The 18,747-nt window shown below is 40.4% G+C and overlaps 1 protein-coding gene across 1 annotated transcript in view; it reads right to left on the minus strand.

Moving 5' to 3' along the window:
- Nucleotides 1-210: 210 nt before the first annotated feature.
- NGR-A9 (neuropeptide receptor A9) overlaps nucleotides 211-18,747 on the minus strand; it is an 85,432-nt gene continuing 66,895 nt past the window's right edge. Inside the window, exons 10-12 of the mRNA XM_073085586.1 lie at nucleotides 15,657-15,763; nucleotides 1,881-1,988; nucleotides 211-1,090 (exon numbers count right to left, since the gene is read on the minus strand). Coding sequence (XP_072941687.1) covers nucleotides 1,954-1,988; nucleotides 15,657-15,763 — 142 coding nt within the window. The 3' untranslated portion in view covers nucleotides 211-1,090; nucleotides 1,881-1,953. The remainder of the gene's footprint in view (nucleotides 1,091-1,880; nucleotides 1,989-15,656; nucleotides 15,764-18,747) is intronic.

An 18,747-nucleotide genomic window follows, 5' to 3' on the forward strand; every position in this document is an offset into this window, starting at 1 on the left:
TGAAGTATCAAAATAATAATTGTCAAAAATACAGACTTTCTTAGATCATAATATATGAATGATTTACAGAAGTTTATAGCATTAAGTTACAATCTATATTTATTATACCGTAATAATTACAATTATAATCATATTTTTTTTACAAAATATATACATAATATGTAAACCCCATTATTATTCATTAATGAAACAAAAGCGAAAAATACTAACTAGTTTTTACTGCGATGCATAGTAAAAACAAAGTTTCATAGTAATTTGTAAGTAAAATTGAAAATTTTGTAGATCGTACCTATCTATATTTCACATCTAAACACTGCGAGACTATTCTTTAAATTAATATTTATATGATGTTTGGTTTATATACATAGGTTTTTTTAAATAAACTTCAATATAATTTCAGCTCCTTCATACAATATTTTTTTTTGATACAGGTAAGAGACAAGAGAAAAACTTTATCATATTTCAGAAGTATGTTCGAAGAGACTGTCTCTCGAATACGTACAATTCGACTATAATGCAATGTGCGTGAATAGCCTATTTATTATATTTAAGTTTAATTACTTATTTATTTTATACAATTACATTTTTACATACCCATTGTTGCACTTTGGAACACCTACACATGTCACTAGCGGCACACATTACGCAGGCGATTTAAATAGTGGTTTCCATATTTAGCTTTAGTATACCGTCTCTATGTATTGTTTTTTGTCGTCATAATATTGTTTACTTTGCATGATTATTTTCACTTCTTCACAATTCTTAAACACGGTTGCACTTTAAAGCGTACACAGATGTCACTAGCGATGCATTATTGAGTAGGAAATTGTATTCCTTTTCACACTTCTTGTAAATCGATCACGAAAGGGTGTTACTTATAATAATGTATTTTTAACAACACTCACATAAATGTATGTTCTTGTAGCACTTAATAACGTCTACAGTAGTCTACACAGATGTCACTAGTGGTTCACTTTCCTCTAAGTCATTCATAGAGTGGTTGCGACGGCGCATGGCCTTTGGACTGTGCCGTTCGTGGCCACGTAATGCGATAGAGGAATTGACTGCCCTCCTCCCCGGTCTCGATAACCTGGATAACGTTTACATATTAATATAAGCAAAGTAATTAGAAAGATGTTTCAATCTTGGTATTGTACACCATCTACTCAAGTATCTGAAAAAACACTTAAAATTAATTAAATTATGTACTTTTTAGCAATGACTTATCACCAGATAGATTTTATGCTCGTTTGTTACCTCAATTTCATTAAAAAACTGACATATAAATATAAAAGGAAATTAATTTTATGCCCGTGCAATATGATATGATACTGAGGCGACGTGAAACTTATAATCTCGTTCAGATTTTAATTTTAAAAATTGCAACTTTTTGAAAAAGGTTTCAAAGAGATAAATATGAGATAATTTAACCTTATCTTATGAATGCAGTCAGATGATGTTTAAAGCGTTCCTGATATAATGAAATTTTCAATAAACTGCGGCAATTTTTCACTGTTTTTATAATTGAAGTAAAAACGACGAATAGAAATTTGAAGGTGGCACCATCGCCACATCAGTTTCTGTCTAATAACAGAAGTGTAGTTGGGATACTACAGAGTTCAGTTTGAAAAAAAAAAGAAAGGTATTTTGCTCTTCAATGGTATCATAAGGCTTACGGACACTTGATAAATGAAACAGTATGTGAATTTAAGGAAAAAAACATATTTTTTTTAAACAAACTAAAATTGTGAAGAACGCATGCGCGCAAATAAAGACATGCACAGGAAAATCATAATCCTATTTCTGCTGTAGTAGATAATTACCATATAATGAGTAACAATTACATACTAAAATGTTACAAAATTGTTTATTGCACATACTTGAGTGACGGGCCGGGTGACGACGGAAGCGCCGTACACGCCGCTTCCCAGGGCAGTGCTTTGTGAACCGCTGCTAAACACAATCCTCCCCTTCCAGCGCCTCCAGATCTAGACAAACATACAAAAATATGTATTGCAGCTCACTTGTTAAAGATACTTTTAATATAGAAGTAGTTACCGATTATACTGATGGTAAATGCTGATAGCCGTCAGTAGGTATAACGAAGATAAAAACAGTGATAGCCTAGTGGTTAAGAAACTCGACTTCTTGATCTAAGGGTCCGAACTTCAAATCCTAGGCAAGTACCTCTGATTTTTCAAAGTGCGTATTAGTATTCATCATCACTTGCTCAAACGATGAAGGAAAACATCGTGAGGAAACCTGCATACCTAGCGTACCTAGGGAAATAAAAAAAAATGTTTTCAAAGGTGTAATGTCTACCAATACGCAGTTGGCCAGCGCGGTGGACTATGACCTAATCCTTCTCATTCAAAGAGGAGACCCGTGCCCAGAGTAAAGTGCCCAGTAATGGTTTGATGATGACGATGAAATGCTGATTGCAGCCCTGTGTAATCAACCTTAGATGGGATTTAATCCCTACCTGATATCGGTACGCAGAAACGTTATAATCTCTGAGGATTAAGTTGTTTATACTTCGTTCAAAAGTTTCTCTATAGGGGAATCTTTGAGTTCTTCTATTTAAATTTAGAGAGAGATATATATATATATATATATATATATATATCTAATTTTTTTATATAGTACAGGTACGTCCCTGCCGCCCATGGACATATGTAATCAACCCCAGATAGGATTAGATATTCCTACCTGAGGTCGGCCACAGATGTGCTACTACCCCTGAGGACTAAGCTGGAACGCCTCGGAAAATTATGTCTCCCTTACCACACCCTTCAAACCAGAATACAGCAGCGTTTAACACTGCTGTTAAGAGATGTGGCGGTGGTGTCGCCGGAGTCGAACCACAAATGGTTCTACCATGAAAAGACAAATTTACTAATTTCGGTCTTTGACAGGCAGAAAATTAATATCGACTATTAATAACGAGCGGTAATATACTCGGAAGTTCGAAAGAGCGCATTTAACCACAAGCAGTCAACTATCAAATTCCAAATCACGCCAACGCTAGTAAGCTTTGTATATCAGTTACGATCTACAAAGTTATGCTTTAAGGTCGTAAGCAATTTATAAAGCTACAGAGTAAAGGCTTCCTTGCTTACCCTTTGAGATTCAAATTCGTACTAGCGTGTGTGTGAAGTACGGAAAATCTTGACAATATTGATCCTAAAACCAATTAATAGGATGTTACTATGCCAACGGTTCAAAGCAAAATATAAAATGTGTTTCATTTTAAACTTTTTCAGCGCCATTCCTCATGATGTAGCCGTTTCAATTAATTAATAGAAGGGTAAGGTGTCTAATTGTCCTTCTAATAAAATTAAAAGGTGAAGAGACGAAAAAAGCGTATATTAAAAGCCAGCGAGGCAATTACCGCTTGGCTAGTGTTGTTCAGTCTAGTGATGTTCACCATGTGCCATTGGAATATCCATTATCCAAAATATTAAGCTATCAACTATTAAGCTACCAGGTATCTGTATACTTAGAAAGTGGATTAAATTGTATCAAACATGAGGTTAGATGTCTGGTAGGTATACGTTCCTGATTCGATAAGTTTCTGGTTATTCGAATAAACGCTCAAATGTGTTTTATAATAAATCATGACACGTTGAAAAAGTTTTAAAATTGTTACTAAATACAAGCTAATTATGTTTTAATCAACGGAGTAATAATTTCCCTTCACAGCTAGCTAGTCTATCGTACTATCATAATATTGATCTCTCAGTGCTCCGAGGTTTACAACAGATAAAGTTCGGAAATTGCTTTTGAATTTGAATTCGCTTCTAGCATTGTGTCTGTAACTAAATAGGTTGCTATTTGGTTACTGTATTATTGTATACTATAGCATAGTCCCTTTGTAAATATGTAAACAAACACCAAAACATTTCCAATCAGCGCTCCTAGCGGATCAGAACTAATTGGAAATATTGAGAATACGTAAACAAAAACAGTCATTTTTGTCAAAACCAAAAAACTCATACTAAGGGCACAGGAATAAACAGAGGAACATATGATATCATGACGTCAATATAATTGCTTAAAAGATTTACGCCGACAGTTTCTTCATCATCATCAACCTATTACTGTCCCACTGCTGGGCACGGGTCCTCTCAGAATTAGAAGGATTAGGCCGTGTGGCTCCGGCGGCGAATAGACCACCCCATACCTGCCCGTGGGTGTCGTAGAAGCCGACTAAGGGCATCTACCGGGTAGATGGGCAGCAGCGTCTACTCGGGCATTTAACATCCTACTGCGACGGTCCCACTGGTTGCTGGGTCTGACACCGCCTGGCGTAATTCCCGAAGGTGTCTCGCTTGGTGGTAAGATCTCTTCGTGGGATCTGCCTGGCTAGCTACCACCCTCAGGTCGGAGTCTACCGCTAATAACGACTCGTCGTGTTTCGGTAGTGCGCCTGGGAGCCAGTTCATCCCCTTATCCCTCCCTTCCCATCCCCCTGTGGTGCTTCCGACGGCGTACTTTACGGGTCCGTTGAGTCTCTTTAAGCATCGTTGCCCCCGGGGGCGTGGTGTGTTGGCGCGGGGGCCAGGGAGACCCGGTGAAACGGTTGTCCGCTGGCCGCCCGCCGGTTAGTTGGGGACCCGAACCCGGGCAACACTGTTAACCTCTGGCCCGGGAGGCTGTCCCGCCAACCGGCGAAAAATCCCGTTGCGCGGCTACCTTGCCGGAGTAAGAGACCGGAGTGGAGCCGGGTAGTCGTGCACGGGGGGGACCGGGGGCCCTTCCGTCCCCCGCGCCAGCATCCCACATCACCTCCGTAGGCTCGGTGTCACGAGACTCATACTTTGTCCCGTGAGGCGTCGGCGGAGCATTGCAAATCCTTTCAAATTCCCGCCCTTTTTGGAACAACCACCAACTATGAGAAAGCCAAATAAAAAGAAGAAAAGTTGCACAGCGGCGACCTCTTCCACATTTACTGTGGATATGTGCAATATCAGAGGAGTCCATTCCAATCTGAATGCCGTCCACCACCACCTTGAGACGGTAAAGCCGGCTTTTCTCTTTTTGACGGAGACGCAGATATCTACCCCGGACGATACATCGTATTTGGAATACCCCGGTTACAATTTAGAACATGCCTTCAGGCGTCGTGCCGGGGTATGTGTGTATGTTCGGGGGGACGTCTGCTATCGCCGTCTCAGCTTTCTCGAAGACAAGGACCTATCATTGTTGTGGCTGCGCGCGGACGTCGGAGGTCTTACCCGTGTCTACGCGTGCCTGTATAGGTCCTATAGCGGAGACGTGGAGACAACTCGATTATTCGAGCACGTCCAGTGGGCAACCGACAGAATGCTGCAGCAGTGTCCTTCGGCAGAGTTGGTGGTTCTCGGTGATTTCAACGCTCATCATGTTGATTGGCTGGGATCCCGGACCACCGACTTTGCCGGGAGATCTGCATATGACTTCTCCTTGGCATATGGGCTCTCTCAGGTCGTACCTGGTTTCACTAGGGTGCCTGATGTAGAGACCCATACTGCCTCTTTGCTGGACCTACTGCTGACTACCCATCCGGTGGACTACCAAGTAATGGTCAAGGCTCCCCTTGGATCCTCTGACCATTGCTTGGTAAGTTCGACTGTGCCCTTGTCGTACCCCGTGGAGACACGTCCCCCCGGGAGACGACAAGTTTGGCATTACAAGTCAGCAGACTGGGACGGATTCCGGGAGTTCCTGGCTTCGTACCCGTGGAGGCAGCTATGTTTCGTCTCGGGTGACCCTAGCTCGTGTGCTGAGTCTGTAACCGACGTGATACGGCAGGGTATGGAGTGTTTCATTCCAAACTCTGTCGTGTCCGTCGGCGGGCGGAGTCAGCCCTGGTTTGGTGGGTCTTGTGCTAAAGCGCTAAGCCTTAAGCAGGAGGCCTTCCAAACCTGGGCATCAGCACACGCTAGCAAGGACCCAAAAACCCCCGAGCTCCGAACCGCGTTTAATGCTGCCTCCCGTTCAGCGAAGAAGCATATGGCCAAGGCGAAGTCTAAGCACATCGGCAGAATTGGCGAGCGGCTACTTGGTTACCCCTCCGGGAGTCGAGCCTTCTGGTCGCTGGCCAAAGCTGTCGAGGGTAATTTCTGCCGGTCTTCACTACCGCCCCTGCGGAAACCAGATGATTCTCTGGCCCATACGGCAAAGGGGAAAGCCGATCTTCTTGGTACCCTCTTTGCCTCAAACTCGACTCTTGATGACACAGGGGCCACACCGCCTACCATCCCGCGGTGTGAGAGCTCTATGCCGGATATTCGCTTTACGCAGAAGGCTGTCAGGCGAGCTCTATTGTCTCTCGATATCAAGAAGTCGAGCGGGCCAGACGAAATCCCCGCAGTGGTGCTCAGGACGTGCGCTCCCGAGTTGGCTCCCGTCTTAACGCGCCTATTCTCGCTTTCCTACACCACAGGACAAGTACCGTCTTCGTGGAAGGTTGCCCTTGTACACCCTATTCCCAAAAAGGGTGACCGCAGCGACCCGGCCAACTATAGGCCTATAGCGATAACCTCCCTGCTCTCAAAAGCTATGGAGCGTGTTGTAAACACGCAGCTCCTTAGGTACCTGGAAGAGCACCGGCTGATCAGCGATCACCAATATGGTTTTCGCAAGGGCCGATCAGCTGGTGATCTTCTTGCGTACCTCACTCACCGTTGGGCGCAGGCTGTTGAGAGCAACGGGGAGGCATTGGCCGTAAGCCTGGACATCGCTAAGGCCTTTGACCGGGTCTGGCATAGGGCCCTTCTCGCGAAGTTACCATCTTACGGTCTTCCCGAGAGGTTGTGCACATGGACTGCCAGCTTTCTGTCTGAGCGGCATATTAAGGTCGTAATTGACGGGTGCTGCTCAGACACGAAGCTCATCAACGCTGGCGTGCCCCAAGGGTCTGTATTATCTCCCACGCTTTTTATTCTGCATATCAATGATATGCTGCTAAAAATCGGTGGCATTCATTGCTATGCAGATGATAGCACGGGAGATGCTGTGTACACAGGCCGTGCGAACACCTCTCGGACATTCGTGGAAGAAAGCAGAATCCGACTTGTGTCTGAAATCGAGAACTCTCTGGAGCGGGTCTCGGAATGGGGTCGTCTTAACCTTGTTGAGTTCAACCCCTCGAAGACACAAGTCTGCGCGTTTACCGCTAAAAAAACCCCATTCGTCATAGCGCCTAAGTTCCAAAGTACCCCGCTCACCATTGGTAAAAGTGTAGGGATCCTGGGAGTCGACATCTCGTGCGACGTGCAGTATCGGAGTCATTTGGAAGTTAAAGCCAAGTTGGCTTCAAAGAAACTGGGCGTCCTAAACAGAGCCAAGCAGTACTTCACTGGGGGGCAACTCCTGCTGCTTTATAAAGCGCAAGTGAGGCCCCACATGGAGTACTGCTCGCATCTCTGGGCAGGGGCACCACAATACCAACTTAACCCACTTGACTCCGTACAGAAACGCGCGGTGCGAATCGTCGATGACCCAGTGATCTCTGATCGGTTAGAACCCTTAAGCCTTCGGAGGGACATAGGTTCCCTCTGCGTGTTCTACCGACTTTACAATGGTGAGTGTTCTGAGGAACTGTTTGATCTGGTGCCTACGTCGCCTTTCCTTCATCGCACCACTCGCCGAAGGATGAAGTTCCATCCACATCAACTGGACCCGTGGCGGTCCTCCACGGTTCGGTTTAATAGATCATTTTTGCCGCGTACGTGCAAAATGTGGAATGAACTTCCTCCTGAGGTATTCCCTCAGGACTATGACATGGGGCTCTTCAAGAGGGGTGTAAAAAGAGCTCTCCTTCAAAGCCGGCGATGCATTGGCGTATCCTCTGGTGTTGCAAATGTCCATAGGCGACGGTGACTGCTTTCCATCAGGCAGCCCGTCTGCCTTATCGTTAGGTTACATATAAAAAAAAAAAAAAAAAAAAAGGCCGTCCACTGCGTTGGCCAAGTGCAAATTGATAGACTTCCCATAACTTGGAAAACTTTTTTTTTCAGATTTCTCAAGTATGCAGGTTTTCTCACGATGTTTCACGATCACGATGTTAATTTTTAATACGCACATAACTTTGAAAAAATATGCGGTGCGTGAGTGGGATTTTATCTTCGGACCCTTCGATCAAGTGGCCGAGTTTCTTAACCACTAGACTATCACTTCTTCATACTTTATACTTAATGTCAAATTTCGGAAGTCGTTGGTAAAAATTGTATAGATTGATTATTGAAAACAGGCGTAAGAGCTGATATTCAAAAAAATATCGTATTATGAACATACCGAAAAAGCTACAGAATTTATCAACAAAATTCTTTCATCAAACGGCTCATGAAATGTTCGTAAATACGGAATGTAACGAGGTATAGGATGATAAAAAACAATTTACGAACGGATATTGAAGTGATTGAATTAATTATGCTCTTTGGCGCTCACTTTGATCAGTATTTCATTACTTTTATTTGGTTTTTGGTTGTTCACATTATTAGGTATGTCACGAAAACAGTAAATAATTTTGCTTAAAGTTAATCATTTTGTATTTCTCTTATATTTTAAAGATATTTAATATTCTTTCCTAGAAGTTATCAGTATAGATCAACATTATCGACATTTCAGGAAAGAGATTTGATTTGCCCTGATTTGTATTAAATGATAACATTATGTAAATGTTTTGTTTATAAGATGTCCGATAATTTTTTGTGAGACAATTTTCGGCCCTTTTAAAATATATTTTAAATGATACTGTACCACAGTATCATTCAGTATCAGTTGAATATGTACACACAATTCAAAGCAGAGTTCAGTTGAATGATTGCAGCTATTAAGCCATGTAGCATTTGTTTCGAAACTGATGAACCATAAAAGCTTCTGATGCATGCAGTCCAACTGATAGTAATTGGCACTATATAATCAACCTGGATAATGTAAGTCTTGCCTGGGGTCAGATAATTTGAAACGCTACGTATCAGTATAGATGGATATCCCTTACCAGATCCTTCAAACCAGAACATACCTGCACTTTATAACGCATAAACCGCGAAGGGTTCAACTGCTTTTCTTTTACATTTATTGGTGATCAATAAATGATTTTATTATATTAATGTGCCTAATTAATACGGACCAAAATATGAAAGCCGTATTATGCGTAGTCAAATAAACATTTGGCTGAATTTTTAACCGACTTCAAAAAGGAGGTGGTTATCAATTGGGCCGGTATCTTTTTTTTTTTTCTATGTATGTACACGAATTACTCCGCCGTTAGTGGACCGATTTTAATAATTCTTTTTTTATTGTGTAGACACGAGCTGAAACTTGGTCCCATTTAAATATGGTTAGGATCCATCGATGGGTTCTGGAGAAAATGAGGGGAACTCCTCCACCCATGTAAATATAAGAGCCATAACTTCGCCGTTTATGAACCTATTTTAATGCCTTTAATTTCGTGTGTGTACAATTGCTACAAGTTGGTCCCAATTAAATATGATGAGGATCAGTGTGGGTTGTGGAGACAAAATATATAACTCCTCAACCGATGGGTATAATTAAGTTTTGTTTGAGGATACTTCGTGTAGGTTCTAATGAAATTGCAAAACCAGTTTATCATTGACTATTTAAGGGTCTGATAATGTAGCTCGGAGTCATAATATGTAACTCCTCAACCGATGGGAATAATTGAGTTGTGTTTGAAGATATTTGGTGTAAGTTTTAATGAAATTACAAAGCCAGTTTATCATTGACTATTTAAGGGTCTGAAAATGTGGCTCGGAGACAAAACATGTAACTCCTCAACCGTTGGGAATAATTGAGTTGTGTTTAAAGATATTTGGTGTAGGTTATAATGAAATTGCGAAGCCAGTTCATCATTGACTATTTAAGAGTCTGATAATGTGGCTCGGAGACAAAATATATAACTCCTCAACCGATGGGAATAATTGAGTTGTGTTTGAAGATAGTTGGTGTAGGTTCTAATGAAATTGCAAAGTCAGTTCATCATTTACTATTTAAGGGTCTCATAATGTGGCTCGGAGACAAAATATGTAACCCCTCAACCGATGGGAATAATTGAGTTGTGTTTGAAGATATTTGGTGTAGGTTCTAACGAAATTGCAAAGACAGTTCATCATTGATTATTTAAGGGTTTGATAATGTGGCTCGGACACAAAATATGTAACCCCTCAACCGATGGCAATTACTGAGTTGTGTTTGAAGGTATTTGGTGTAGGTTCTAATGAAATTGCAAAGCCAGTTCATCATTGACTATTTAGTTACGTTAGGTTGGAACATATAAGACAATATAAAACTAAGCGAGCAGGGCGCGGGAGCGCCCTGCGAGCGGGCGGTTCCAATCAATGTAAATTCAGACCTTACCTTAATTCATGATCACGTCTATACAATTTTATATTGTATTATTATAAATGTTATTATGTCATCACTAAAAAGGGTGAAAAAATTTTTTTAACAAAAAATACAACCGACTTCTATGTCACTACAAAGTAAAAAATAATTAAAATAAATGTTGGTTTAGTACATATTTCTGAAGTCGGCGCTCATATTAGACACGCTGTTTACATCGTTATCCAACGAAATATATTGATTGCTCATTTAGCATCTTAACAGTTGTTTACCATCAAAAAGTCATCTAGCCATGACCCTAATATTCTTGCCATATTTTTTAGCACAAACAAAACACGTGAAATGCATTTTCACGTCGGGAATTTTGTTGAAATTCATATTTCCGTATGACCATTGCCGCATACTAAGTCCCACACTGGAAACTTTTATGACAGGAATAAACATTAACAGCGTTTGCCGGTATGCTAAGTTGTGTTTTTATTTTCTTAAATATAACTCTTATGGTTTCATGCTTCTATTCTCAGTCAGTAAAGGCAATTTCCTTTCGTGTATATTTACACCGCGCGCCGAAGTTGTGAAGACACTCCTTTATATTCAAATAAATATTGAAATATTCTTGTATGACTACTTAACAAATACTATTTTCTGAGTAAATGTTATATTGTTAAAATATGATATCACAATTCATCCGTATGTATGTTTTTATAATATAGGAATAGCAAACGAGTATGTAGTCTACCTCATCAGGTGGACTATTACTACACCTTACATCACCATCGTAACTGACTACTGCCGCCCATGGACATTTGGACATAATCGACCGATAAAACACAAACACCAAACCAAACCCAAGACCAAACACCACACCAAACAGATAAAATTAGATGTTCCTACCCGAGACCGGCCACAGATGCAGGGCTACCCCTGAGGACTAAGCCAGAACGCTTCGGAAAAATATGTTTCCATTACCACACCCTTTAAACCAGAACATAGAGCGGTTAACACTGCTGTTATTAGGCAGAATAGGTGTGGCGGTGGTGTCGCCACCACAAACGAACGAATCGAACCACAAAGGATTCTACCACCTTCAAACTACCACCACCTCGTGATCAATTCTTTATTGTTACTGCTGGGCACGGGTCTCCTCTCACATAAAAAAGGGGGTTTAGGCCAATAGTTCACTGCGCTGGCTCAATACAAAATTTAACGACTTCAAAAATACTTGAGATTTTTAAGAACTCTCAAGTGTACTCGTATTCCTTCACCGGTATTCAATTACTAATGCACGCATAACTCGATTTAAAAATTATATACGGGATGAGGGTCTTACAAATTATTTCATGTGGAATAATTTCCTCTACAAACAGATGAGTCCACGTTTAGAATCCATATTTGAATGGCAAACAGGTAGAACACACAGAACACGTGTTTCCGAATCGCTTCATCATGCATGAATATGTTTAGAATACTGAACGTGACTAAACATATTCGCACAAAGAGATGCTATAGTATCTGGATAGAAGGTTCGTCCTACATCTAAAACATCCATTTCCAATATGTATTTAGGTGTACTGAAGTGTATTTCCAATACTACTAGTAAAGCGCTAAGGGAATTCAAAAATACAATATTTACTTTACCAACAACAATTTTTACATTATTTTAGGCCGATCGCGATCTTGGGCGCACCAATTATTTTTCAACGTTATGTTCGTATTACAAATTAAAATTAATTATTATTTGTTTAAACGGCTAAAACTTAACGCCTGAAGCTTCTTTAACAAAATTTCTGTAAACTGAGACCTAAGTATTCTTCATTCTAAGCGGACACTGTGGAAGCAGTGGGAAAATAATTGGCCAAGTGCTAGTCGAACTCCCACGGGGAAGGTTCTGTATGACAAAATTTTTTATATATTTTTTTATTTTTAGTATTTGTTATTATAGCATTCATTGAACTCTCTATCTATTACGATTCAATAGATAAAGAAGTATGGCGACCGCCATTTTTTGTCAAGTGTCTATCTATTACGTTTCAGAAAATAGAGCCTCGTGACAGACAGTGGAGGCTTAGTGATAGGGATCCGTTTTTGCCCTTCAGTCACGGAACCCAAATAAAGGGTTGACGACCAAAAAGTAGAGTAAGCGACTAATGCTATAAAATTAGGTGAAGTGATCGAGAGACCCGTCACATTATGTCGTACAACCGATGGTCATTAGTTCAGATCTCTCGGTTAGATTAATATCATGAAAAATCTAAAATTTATGGCTCGACTTGGCGGAGGCACTGCCGTGCCTCCAGATGTAAAATCAATCAAAAATATCAAAATTATATTTTATTCAAAGTAAACTATTTACGAAAATCTTTTGGAACTTCAATAATTTATCACTGCTTTGCAAGGTGTTACGTTGTGGAGAATGGCGAAGCGGTGAAAAAAAATTCCATAACACACATCATATCAAAAAAGTTTTATACAATGCCGACTTACGCTAATGGAGCGTATGGAGGTGGAGCTACTTTAGAACATATCTATCTCTTTTCTATAATATAAAAGCAGCAGATGAGCATGCAGTCCACCTGATGGTAAGTGGCTACTGCCGCCCATGGACATCTGTAATCAACCCCAGATAAGATTAGATTCCTACCCGAGGTGGGCCACAGATGCGCCGTACCTCTGAGGACTAAGCTGGTAGGCCTCGGAAAGGTAACCACACCCTTCAATCTATAACATTAGCGCTTAACACCTTTTTTTTTTCGATTTATGTAGTTTGCTGTTGGTCCTAGTGACCTGTACAGCTTCACCGGGTTTTGGGAGGCGAGCCTTAGGCTCAGCCGGGACAAGAAGACTATGGGCTGGAAGGGAGGGATAGCTTTGGTCACCGTTGCCGGTTTCCTAAGCCGTCCACCTTCGCTGGAGGGAGAGAAGATTGCGGACCTGACCATCCACCTCTTGTCATATAGGGGTTGCGGCTGACCCAAGGGCACCTCCTGTGAGGTACGGACCTTGGCTTAGGTCAGTTACGCTAATGTAGGGAACAGGGGAAACATGACCGATCACGCGGGGATACCTTGTGACGGTTGTACTGTAGTGGGGTCCTCGTCTCCGCCGGCGCGTATAGAATCTGTTGTTGTTGAGTGTGTGTGGAGGCTGAGGAGGGGGTTCTCCTTGCCGGAGGGCATTGTCTAACGTGATCTTATCATCAGGGTAGCCTAGGACATGTTTTGGGCGTCTGTGTAGAGCCTTTGCATCCTTATCAGGGATGTAACTGGCTGCCTTGACAACTAGCTGATTTGGGTGGTCAATAGCTGTATCAAAATAGCTTTTGGAAAGCTGCTTCGTATATTGAGCGATGGTGGGCAGCTCAAGATCTCTATGGAGGTCTACATTACGCACGTACCAGGGACAGCCCGTGGCCATGCGCAATAATCGATTTTGAAGCTTTTGATATCTGTCAATGAGTTTTACATGTGCAAAGACTACACTGGCGTAAGTCATGATGAGTCTAACGCAAGCTTTGTAAAGCGTCACTTTATGACGAAGTGCCATTTTACTTTTCTTGCCTAACATGTGGTAAAGTCGCCCTAGTACGATAGCGGCCCTATTTCGCGTTATTTTGATGTGCTCAGTGAAGTTCAACCTACTGTCTAGTGTGTCACCTAGGTATTTGGCGGATTTAGCCCATGGGATGGGCTTTCCAAACAGTGATACTTGTTTAAGTACCTGTTTGGTCCTGTGGGAGCAGTCCCTTTTGGCAGAGAGGTAGTAAGCCCTTCTGGCAAAGTGAACAGCTTGGCTTTTTCCTGGATTGACCTCAATTCTCCATTTCCTAAACCATTCGCCTAGGGCGGTGGCCGCGGACTGGATTTTCGAGGTGACGACTGAGGGTCTTGGATGGGTGTAGTAGAGGGCGGTGTCATCCGCAAACAAGGCTAATTCCACGTTTGGATGGCGCGGGACATCACTTGTATAAAGTGTGTATAGGAGTGGGGATAAAGCGGAGCCCTGGGGGACTCCGGCCTGTAAGGAGCGGGGGGATGAGCGTGTGCCATCCACTCTGAAGCGGAATCTGCGGTTTGATAAAAAGTCTCGTATGATGGTCACGAGCCTGTCTGGCACTCCCATATGGTAGAGCTTATAAAGCAAGCCTTGATGCCAGACTTTATCAAACGCCTTTGCTACATCGAAGAAGAGGGCACCTGTGTCTCTGGATCTTTTCCGATTTAACCCTACGAGGATTTGCTCCGTGAGGCGGTGCACCTGCTGTACGCAGGAGTGTTTGGCTCTAAAGCCAAACTGTTCATCCATTAGTAGGTTCTTGGACTGGACGACCGCTCTAAGTCGGTTCAGAAGTAGCTTTTCATATATTTTACCAAACGTGTTCAGAAGGCTTATGGGACGGTAGCTTGAAGGCTCCGTCCTCGGTTTACCGGGTTTGGGGATTCCTATGACATATGCTTCCTTCTAGGCGTCTGGGAATCTTATGCATAAGTTTATACCTTGCGTCGTTGTATAGTTTCGCATCATTCGCTGTGTTCGATTCAACTATGTATGTTTACGTTCGAAACCGCACAGATACACGAAAACAAACCTATCTCGGATAGCAAACATGTCGCTGTATCACAAATGTGTTGTGTAGGTTGTCTAATTAACGTCTATATTCAAAACAATATAATAATATTATATAATACAATAATATAGCGATACAATTTTATAGATTTGCCGTATATTGCGCGGAACTACTGTAAATCTTTCATGATCGTAACGATAAAATCCATTGTAAAACGAAAAATACAGATATAGACGCTCGAAATTAGAAAATTGAAGTGACAATGAGTTGACGACATCTTTCGTAGGAATAATAATAAAGAACGAGGTAGAAAAATTACGCCACATACAAAGATCAAATGTACTAAAATTATTTTCCGGAATCTGACGCTGAGTGTAAATTAATTTCATCTGGGGCAATATGAATTACAGTATTTATTCAATTAATTTTGTATCATCATAAGTTACTCCCACGAGAAAAAGTGTTATAGGAAATGTAACTTTTTGGATCTGCGTTTATTAATTAATATGAGCAAGTAGTAGTGTGTATTTTTTTAATCTTTTGTATCTTTTACAAAGGCAGACTTAATGCTATAAGCATTTTCGGCCACTCAACCTTCGGCAAGTCGGGAAATCAGCGAGGGCGGCGGTGTGAAAAAAATATGTAAATAAATACAAACATTCATAGAAATGTATATGTGTATTTAACGTTTCACTTACTTCTAGAAATGTCAGAATAATAGGATTCAAAGTTCTTAACGTACCAGTGCGTCCAGTGTGGCTGCCACGAATCGCACAGGCAGTGACCTCCTGGCTGGAGGGCGGCGGGGTCACTTGCTTACCGCACTCCGACTTCTCGGAGAAGAAGCATCTGTAATCAATTGTTACTCTTACCATCGGGTACTGTATACCCTTATAGAGTTTGTTATTATTAGAGTGAATTATTTATTGCTGCAATCATAGTCTATTTTGAGTATCGGGGGAAAACGTCTACATATCCCGACCTTCCGTGAGATGTCTTCTCTATTACATACATAGTTCGGATTTAGAAATGAACGTATCCGCACTGCACTGATTGGTGTAAGCCTAGTGTTTGAAAGTCCGCCTTTAATCAGGTTACCTGATGGTAAATTCCCAGGCACGCGCCACTGATTTTTCAAAGTAATGTGAATTGTGCGTATTACAAATCAATTATCACTTGTTATAAATGCGAAAGAAAATCTCGTGAGGAAACCTACACTCTTGAGGGCTCTTTAAAAAAAATGTTCTCAAAGGTGTGTGAAGTCTACAATTCAGTATGGTGGATTATGGTCTAAATCCTTCACTCTGTGAGGCCTGTGCCCAGCAGTGGGACGGTAATGGGTTGACGACGGAGTCAATTAATACGACGCACTGGTTAATCGTTAATAAAATTAATATGAAATTTCAGACGCGTATAATTAAGATTCGAGCTTAAAACTTATATCGTAAGAAGATGTGAACAAAAAAAATTAGTTAAACGCAGTATGGAGTTACATTAAGATGCGCGCACTAATAATTAGTCGATATTAATACGAAAGTTAAGAATCTCTTGCCAAGATTCCAGTCTGTAACTTTTAGCGCACGATACCTCCTTTTAATAAAATTTTAAAAGACTTACTTGTGTGCAATTTAGAAGAAAAAGAATATAGTGAAATTAATGTCACAAATTGTTACACAGATTTGAACCTTGGAATTTCAGTTTAAAAATTGTACCATTAAGTTATTACAGTAAATGTATATTCGACAAAACTGTGTTTTATTCTGCTTTAGTTTTTAGAAATGAATTAAAATACATACTTTATTTCATGCTGATGTTAAATATCACAGATTGTTTGTAAAAATGGACTCGAAAAAGTTTCAAACTGTGTTTTCCAAACATAAACATGTAAAAACAAACATTTTCTCTCAACGGAAATGGAACCCGAAATGGTTGCCAGTAGCAGTGAGTGCCAACAAACCTTCATAAACGTCATATTAAATTTCAACTCTATCTTCCATATTACAAAAAAATATATGAAAGTCAATACAAATGTTTGCCAATTCAGCTTTTCCTAGACTCGCTATAAATTTAATTTATACACGACAATAGCATTTACAACAAAGAGCAATAAATATATCGACACTTAAATAATCTATATAAATCGAAAGCTAATTCGCATTACCATGATATTTATGGTACTATAAATATTTGCTGTGATTTCAATAGCATGCGACATTTTGCTCTAGAAATTATACCAAGTAACTTATCGATTTGTGACCTATTTCAAGAGAAAAAATCACGAATCAAAATTAGTTTGAATTGTAAAACTTATTCGTACAACTGTTCTAATTTTGCGCGGCAATATATTCTTGACGATGATGATGGTGATCTCTTATTATGAACATGAAGATAATAGTTAATTAAAATGATGATATTTATGTTAAAGATAATGCTGATGATAATAATGAAATGATCATGATCAAAATTTGTCCAAAACTTGAATAGCAGCTTGGGTTAAAATCCATTCGATTTTCGAGGTTTGTTCACTCCCACGCTAACGTTCAATTGATAGACAGAACAAATGCCAACCGCTTATTCCGTAGTGTCAAATGAAACACTAGAGAACATGGGAGCTTTCATTTACGTCAATCTGCACTCGAAATTCTACTAAAGCACGCGCCTAGCATTCTATATTGCGGTGAAATAGGATACCTTAGGTAGATACATGAAGTACATCAGTCAGCTTAAGAGCGAATACAAATTAATTTGCAAAAGACAAAAAGAGCCCCTCTTCAAGCCGGCGATGTATTGGCGACTTCTCAGGTGCTTTCTATCAGGTACGCCTTTTTGTTAGGTAAGTGTAAAAAAAAGGATCGAAATTGAATATCTTGACGGACTACTCAAAGTAAAAAACGGAAAAGCTTTTTGCTAACTCTTCTTCATCGACAGCAAAGAAAAATAAAGATTAAAAACTTAAACGGATTAGGCCTTGTAAAGTGATTGAATTACAGACCATTTATTTCCCAGTCTAAAAGGAATTGTAAATGAAACTATCGCCATTGCTCTAGATTGCTCTTGAGAGAAACGTTTCATCGTTCTCCACATTCGTCTAAAATGATAGTGACTTATAGAGTCTTTAAAAAGATCCTTTTAAATTGAATGTAATATTTTAAAAGGTGGTAGAAACTCTTGCGGCATGACTCCACACTACTACACCTATTTGTGCCTAATAACAGGAGTGTTAAGCGATGCTACTTTCTGTATTAAAGGGTATGGAAAGGGTGACTGGAGGGAAGGAAGGGAATCTGTGGCTCATCTCAGGTAGATTGCCTGTGGAAGTGGCCTATGAACATGAAAAGAATATCATACTTATTATCTATTTCTTAATAATAATAATAAAACAATATGCATGCTGTTAATCATAAAACAAGTGCATCTCCCAAAAATCATGAAGGTTTTCTAAAGTAAAACTTCTGATTTCCTTTTATACTGGATACGTGCAAATAGTGCAATGGTTTTTCTAGATCGCCATGACATGGCTGTTCAAAAACTGTGCAAAAAGAAATTTCGAAACCGGTGCTACATTGCCGATCTCCTGGGTATTGCGAATATTAGATTGTCGTTTTCTATTGTTCTGTTTGCGTTGTCGTTAGATTAGAGTATGGTTGTGCTACGTGGGTTTCGTAGTATATTAGTAGCTATGGTGCAAGAATCGATCTATGACCGTTTTACTATAGGTACATTTACGCTTTAATATGACCTGATAGCATACAAGCATAATAATTTTTGGACTTCGTAAAAAGTAAAAAATATCCCATAACCAAACTGCTTTTTAGTTGTTCATGAACATTAGC

The sequence above is a fragment of the Epargyreus clarus genome, unplaced genomic scaffold (assembly GCF_041222505.1).
Source record: "Epargyreus clarus isolate Ecla_fem2 unplaced genomic scaffold, WU_Ecla_fem_2.2 ptg000023l, whole genome shotgun sequence".
Classification (NCBI taxonomy): domain Eukaryota; kingdom Metazoa; phylum Arthropoda; class Insecta; order Lepidoptera; family Hesperiidae; genus Epargyreus; species Epargyreus clarus.